Here is a 7,524-nt window from a genome sequence, read left to right on the forward strand (position 1 = left end):
TGTTTGATCGGGACTGCAGGCGCCCTTGCGAGAGAGCGAGCGAGCGCCGAGAAATGTGGGGCGGCGGCGGGGCGGCTCGATCGATCGTCAGTTGCTTGCTTGGCGACCCTTTTTCTAGGGCAGGTCGGTACGTGCCGCTGCTTCGCGTTCCGCGTCGTCCGATGCTGATGCTACGGTCTGGATCGTTTTCTTTTTTTTTTTCCTTTGCGCCTGTTTGATCGACCCGGAAGGCCACCTACGACAGACAGGCCCGGAGTAGGCTGCATTGCTGACAAACGTACGTCCTATCTATCTCGAGGGATTTTCAAAATTTGAATACCAACTAAATTTCACTATACTACAAGTTTGTACCACTTGGTGTTTTTATTTCAATATACTACCTCCGATCCACGTACGTCAGTTATTTTAGTACGGAGGGAGTAATATTATTTATCGATATGTTACTGAATTTCTATTCATATACCATTAAAATTTTGTTGTGCCATATACATTATTTCCTTAGTATATATCATTGAAATTTTAATATGATTGCTCTAATTTTATCAAAATAGCATTCTATTTCATTTAATACATATTTTATTAAAATACCGTTGCCATCTCAAGTCGGATTTAATTCATTCGTTTAAAAGAAACATCGGATTTCACTACTATTATTTTTCATCAGGGGACTTCTAGGGTTTCTCTCCCAACCGGTACCTAGACCAGTTTCGTTTTGGGAAAATCAGATATGCGGTCCCGTGCATGCATTTGCAAAATAGAAAGCCCCACGTTGGTTGTTGTCGTTCTCTGCCGAGCAAACCCTACGCAACAACTTTCCCTTGGCTACCTTTCTCCCCGCCCCCTCCACCTCTCTCGTTTGGCGCCGCAAGATTTCCATTAATTGTTGCCACATAAAGCACTCTCTAGACGGAAGTAGAGACGCAAACGAATTATATATGTACCCCTCAAATCCTCTTAATTAGTTCAAACGGAATAACGACTGTCTTTCTAAAAAGTGATGCGACTTTAGAATTTTAATTCATTTTTATTGAACTGAGTAGGATCAGAGGTGTCCCAATGATGACCCATGCATACTTGCATCTATAGATGGAAGTACACACATACTTAGAACAGGGAAAATAAAGAAGATCTGCCAGAGAAGTTTTGTCCAATATCCTAGTTAAGTGAAAAGTACAACCAAACCAAGGTGTGATCCGGGATGTATACTTACGTGTTCAAAAACACAGAAGAATGCATCGACCGGTACGTAGTTGTAATTTAGATCCACGACCGCAGTGCTGGAAGTAGATCACGAGTGTCATGTGTGTTTAAGCTAATTTGTTGGTTGAAAAGTAATTCCCATGCGTGCATCAGCATGTAGCAACCCTCCAGGATGAACTGAAATTTGCATATATATCTATACCTCCACTGGTACAAAGCATCAGGTGCACATCCACCATCAATCACTAATCGCCAAGCACCCTCCTGTTAATAATCAGAACAGGAAGAAAATTATCTCTTTTGATATATCACAGGAGGAGCCTCTCTGCTGTTTCCCCCGTTAAAAAAGCAGAAAGGAAAAATAAAATCAGAAAATGTTAAAAAAATGAAGAATTCACACATGACTGAACATGTTAATTTTCAATATATATTAGACTGATTAATAATTTGTCCCTCAGACTGCCACAAACAACTAAAACCAATTTACCTTCTGCTTTTCCATGTATTTCCATGTATTAAATGCTACTTGGTTACGTACTCATACAAAAGTTGATGTAATTTCTGTGCGATACGCATGTATGGATTTGAATTTGTCACCCGTTGGATTCAATGTAAATTGTCCAGTTGGGCTATTTGATGAAATTTAAGAGGAAAAAAGTGATGTAAATCTGTCGACACTGAACCGCTATATTGACCAGATTAAAGGTGAAATAATTAATCCTTGAGCGCGAAAGTTTGGTCTAGTGACAAAAATAAAACTGCAATTCTAATGGATATCCATGCATAGCATATGTGATAGTTCAGAACACCAACGCTGCTTAAGATGAAACATATCATTATTTCACTACACTGCCAGCACCAGATTCCCAACAATATAAAGTTAATTGGAAGGGAAAACTGCTTTGGTAGGCAAAGGGTTATACCGACCAACATTGTCTGTCACCAAAAGTCCCATTGCCAAATTAAAGGTCTTTCCTGACCGACTTTGTTTTACTGACCGGCTGTTGACAACATAAGAATATGAATTTAGGGGAGATATATAAGGCATAGAAACTGAGGTCCAACTCCCAGTTAGATAACACAGAAGGGATGCGAATTGGGAGAGTGGGGGTAATCTGGCCCTCGTGATCTATTTTCGCGGTATCAAGCTAGATTCACACACAAAATAAATAAATCAAATTTCAGTTGTATTCATAGAAATTCGAACTAAAATTCCAATGATTATTTTAGCCAAATGCAAAACTGAAATCAGTGTACCGAAAGCAAAATCGCAAACCCACAAACTATTACACATCAAGAATATCGTACAGGTCCCGCTTCAAAGTTGTATGCTTTGCTGTACAAAGAACCAAGGGATTCTTTTGTCTTCCACAAAACGTACCACTTGCACACCACTGATGCCTAGATGAAGAGAACTGGTTTTTAATGGCAGCCCTCATTGATTGGTATATATTGGCTTGCTCTCCATGTAAATTAGGACATACATACAGTTAATTACTGTTTGCCGCATGAAATGAAAGGTTCAAGGAGACTGTTCCTCAATCAAGATGGAGTGTGTATACCTGTCAAGATGGTCTTCGGATATTTGTTGCCCATTGCGTTCAAAAAAGCTACGGAGTCCCACTTGAATGCTTCAATGGTTTCTTCAGTATATGCAACACAGTGCCCAAAAATGTGCTTTGGAAGTGATTATTCACTCTGACAAAAATATCCCAGATGGTAGATTGTAAGGTTGGTTCGATATCTGGTGTCAAACATTATTATACATCAGCAAACGAATTAATGATTAGTTGTTTCTACCAAAACAATGACACCATAACAACGATTTAACCCGAATGACGTTGTTGAAATGCATCGTCACTATGAATCTAGGACATTTTTCTCGCATATCTCATTGTTTCAGACATATCTCCCTCAATAGATCTCTCCCGAGCTAGTTTGGTACTCAAAGTTTTAATAGATTGTCTACTAAATGAGTATATAATATAGGAGCGTGCTGGAACCATGTTTTTTTTTCCTACAGTCACGCGACCGGATTCCACTGTCAGAAACGTACTTGCCGCCTTCAGCATACAAGAACTCATCCAGGTGGACCCATGCATGCTTCCTAGAATCGAACATACTCTAGATATCAGGACGCTACTTGCGCGTAGGTGCTTTACAATGTCACGTCTTGCTATATCAATTACATTGTGTGACTTCGAACACCTTTCTTTCGGGGACTTCCAAATAAAAGGTGTATGTGTCCATCCGCACATGCACGTTTAATACGTAACATTACTTGGCAACCATAGCAGGCTAAATAACAAATATTTTTCTCGTGCGCATCCTGGTGTACAAAAAGGAGCAATTGTACGGGGACAATTTTTGGCTCTCGGGATCCCTTTTCTTTAGGGAAAACGAAAATCATATCTAAATTTAAGAAATCCTGAAATTCGTTTCCAGTGCACACAGAAGACAACTATATACCTACAAATTTTTGTTAATAAATACTTTGATTTGTGTTGTGTACAAAAAGAACAAATTTGAAGATCTCAAATAGTAAGATGTAGATATATTTGAAACCTACAAATTATGATTTTTGTAAAGATCACAAATCAAAGTATTTCTTAACGAGAATTTGTAGGTATGTAGTTTTCATCTATGTTTAAACTACAAAAAAATATTCAGTTTTTTCAAAAGCTTAGAAATATGATTTTCGTCTTTCACCAAATAAAGGGACCCCTGGATCCTGGGAGCCAAAAGACATTTTCGAGCAATTATTTGGTTATCGCCAGGCTTAAATTTACATGAAATTAATAGTAACACATGGTACATAGTCCGCACTCGACCTAATTCCTTGATTTACTACGGCCATAACGGAATCCAAATCCTTCTCCCAAGAACACATATATGTTGTAGATCTCATATGCTTCGTGCGTGGATTAAAAAGTTTTACCAACAGAAAGATCTCAAAGACGGATCCATCAACTCTTCTATATATTGGCATCCCGAGAGGCGAGCGCATTCCACCGCTCCATAAATTATTGGTCCAACAGGATGTGTGTTCTCCCTAAAAAAAGAGAGGGGTAACCAAATAGATAAACTATACAAAGTCACTTAAATTGGCAAGCTTAATTAACAGTTAAACTTTCATGGAGACCAGCTGCAAGGTGGACATGGCTGGAATAAAATTAAGAGTAAATTCCGGAGAAACACATACGTAGCGGCTCTTGTAACAGAAAACCACGAACCCAGGTATTTTTAACTGATACCCACGACATGAAGACTAATGAATAACAGAAAACCCGAAAGTGGCCGGTTAGGGCTAGTTAACCTTTATGGCCCACATGTCATACACAGGAGCCGGTTTTTTGGCTCACGACTCATTCCCGGCGGCTCGAGCCGGCTCACTCCTGGTCCTTCTTCCCAAGCTCCGGCTGCGAGTGCCCCCCCCCCCCCCACCGCAGCTCTTGGGCATGGAGGAGCAGTGCGATTTGAGGAGCTCCGACTAGCCGGCGTCCGGTGCGCGCTTCTTCACGGCCTATCTGACCCGCGGCCCGATGCGTCCACCGGCAAGAAGCCCAACCATGCCACCATGGCATCGGCAAGAAGCTCGTCCGCCTCCCTCCTTCCCCGGCCGCTACCTCGCCGGATGAGGGCTCCCGGGCCGCTACCCCGCCTGGTGTCGTCGCCCACCAGGAACCGCACGATGCCCGTGCACACCTGGCTGTACACCTCGAAGATCTCGATCACCACACAGTCCATGGCCTCCAGGACCAGGCTCTGTTTCTCCATGCTGTCCATGTAGGGCCGGATTTGCATTAGCAACTCGAGTAAGTGCTGCCGCTTCCAGAGCCGGTCGAGGCGCGTGTCCTCGTCATCTGCTTCGGCGTCGAGATCTTGGGCGGCGAAGAGGGAGCGGGTGTCGAGGAAGCAGAAGTAGGCGCGGACGAAGGCGGGGAGGCCAGGGGAGCTGGAGGAGCGGGCGCAGAAGTCGACGAGGTCGAAGGGGACGCGGCCGGGGTGGGCGGCGGCGCCAGGGGACAGGTCGTTTGAGCGGAGGAGCAGGGCCCCCGGCGAGCCTCGGGCCAGCGCGAAGACATGCGCAGCTCCTCAAGACATGTGTGTTTGTGCAATTTACTCTAAAATTAAACGTGGTCTACTTGTTTGCTCGGCCCTTCCTTATTAATTATGTTACCTAGGGTAGCACATCTCTAGTGTGAATATATATCGAGAGAGAGGTTCGAAAATTCTTGAAATAACTCAACCACTAGCAGGAAAAAGTTTGGTCTGGCCAAATATATAATAAACCTGCCATTCTGACTAATGGAGATCAATACATATCATATGTGATAATTTAAAAAACCAGCGCTGCTTAACATGAAATAGATCGCCATTTGAGAGTCATGGGTGTGCAATAGAATAATCGGTTTGATTAGTGTGGATAGAAATTTAGCGGAGCTATATATAGGGCATGCATAGAAATTGAGGTCCAACGCATGTACTCCCATTTTTATAACACAGAGGGATGGAAATTGGGGACGGGGTAATCCCTCATGAATTTTTGCAAAGAAAACAACAGGAAGAACGCTTCGGTATCGGTCTAGATTTCAAGCCAAATTCAAAGTTTGGTTGTATTTGTAGAAATTCGAAGTAGAATTTCAGTGGTTAATTTAGCCAATAAAAACTGATCAAATCGGTGCACCGAACCAAAATCCTAGACCCGCAAATTGAATGACTTAGAAATAGATCGAAATAGAAACTTACATAGAAAGGTGAGGTCCGTTATTCTTGCGAGGTCATCTGCCAGATGATCACATAGCAAGGTACTAAAGAAACTAGCTAGTACAAGCGCAAAGCAGAATCTTTTGGGCATATACAAAAATTGAAAGAATCTGAGACATATGCATGGGTTTGCTGATCTGATGTTACTCAGCCATATTATTTTCACCAGCCTAGCTAGCTATAATGAATTTCGATCAGTGGTTCACTTAGCTGAATAGAAAACTCAAAGCGGTGTATCGAAAGCAAAATCCTTGCTAGTAGACCCACAAATTGAAGCACTAGAAACAGAAACTTAAATACAAAGGTGAGGTCCTATTATTCTTGCGAGGTCATCTGGCTTCTGGTAGATGATCATATAGCAAGGGTACTAAAGAAACTAGAGCAAGCGCAAAGCAGAATATATCAGTTGGGGATATACAAAAATTGAAAGAAACTGAATTTGCTGGTCTGATGTACTCCCTCCGTTCCATATTAATTGGCGCAGATTTAGTGCAAGTTGTACTAAATTTGTGCCAATTAATATGAAACGGAGGGAGTATATTATTGTCACCAGACTAGCTATATCTAATGAATTGGGGAAGGCGCATGTACCGGTGATTTTACCCTTGTCGGTGAATTAATCAGCATTTCAGTGCTTAATTTGCAATAATCTCACAGCATTTCATAAATAAACAGCACGAAACGAAACAAACAAAAGATCCATATGCCCACGATGTGCTACAACAAACCAACAAGCAGTACTATATACAGTTTCTACAACAAAAGATCGATTGAGAGTTTCAGGCATGGCGATCGACAACGAACCAATGAAGCATGATCGAGCTAGCATGGTAGCCGCCCTTCAATTCAGCCGAGGAGCATCTGGGCGTGCGGGCGCAGCTTCTTGCAGACCAGGAAGAGGGTGGACGTGGAGACACGGGTGGCCGCGTTGACGTCCTCGTAGGAGACGGCGACCCTCCCAGGGCGGCGAGGAGCGGCATTGGCGGCCAAGTACACGATCCCGGCGGCCACGGACTGCCCGTTGTGGCGTACGTCGAGGTCGCTCTCCTCCAGCCGCCGCGCCGCCTCCTCCGCCACGGCCAGCTCCCTGTCCCCCATCTCGAGCAGCGGGCCGAATCGCCGGACGTAGGTGGACGCGCGCACGGCGCCGACGCCCGCCGCCTTGATATTCCCCCCGGCGGCGCCTTCCTCCCCGAGCCGCTGCCTGATCCGCCCCGTGAGCCTCCTGATCTCCCTCATGGCGGCCCCGGCGCCGGCCGGGTGGCCCGTCGCCGCGGCGAGCTCCTTGAGCGTGTTCGCCGACCCCGGGCCCTCGTTGCGGCAGGCGATGGCGAGGCACGCCGCGTAGACGGTGCCGCGGCTCCGGTACGCCCTGCTCCGACGGCCACACGCCTTGGCCTCCTCCGTCTCCCGGAAGACCACCTTCGCCCGCTCCCTGAAGGCGGACACGATCCCGACCCGATCCGCCATGGCGGAGATGGCCTCGAACCCCTCCACCAACGCACGGTCGCGGGGCCCCTGCCCGAGCCTGAGCTCGACGTCGACGACGCGCGCCAT

General features: G+C 44.9%; 2 protein-coding genes across 2 annotated transcripts; both read right to left on the bottom strand.

The window, feature by feature from the left end:
* Nucleotides 1-4,716: 4,716 nt before the first annotated feature.
* Nucleotides 4,717-5,500, bottom strand: LOC106866030 (putative clathrin assembly protein At1g25240). The gene is made up of 2 exons (XM_014898537.1): nt 5,494-5,500; nt 4,717-5,291 (listed from the first exon to the last, which is right to left on the bottom strand). The coding sequence occupies exons 1-2, from the start codon at nt 5,498-5,500 to the stop codon at nt 4,717-4,719; spliced, it is 582 nt and encodes a 193-aa protein (XP_014754023.1).
* Nucleotides 5,501-6,813: 1,313 nt separating this feature from the next.
* On the bottom strand, nt 6,814-7,524 carry LOC104583107 (transcription initiation factor IIB). The gene has a single exon (XM_010234838.1). It carries the CDS (start codon nt 7,522-7,524, stop codon nt 6,814-6,816), a length of 711 nt encoding a protein of 236 aa, XP_010233140.1.

The sequence above is a fragment of the Brachypodium distachyon genome, chromosome 2 (genome assembly GCF_000005505.3).
Source record: "Brachypodium distachyon strain Bd21 chromosome 2, Brachypodium_distachyon_v3.0, whole genome shotgun sequence".
NCBI classification, from domain to species: Eukaryota; Viridiplantae; Streptophyta; class Magnoliopsida; order Poales; family Poaceae; genus Brachypodium; species Brachypodium distachyon.

Coding starts and splice junctions, on each gene's coding strand:
- LOC104583107 (XM_010234838.1), bottom strand. CDS start 7,524: ATGGCGCGCGTCGTCGACGTCGAGCTCAGGCTCGGGCAGGGGCCCCGC.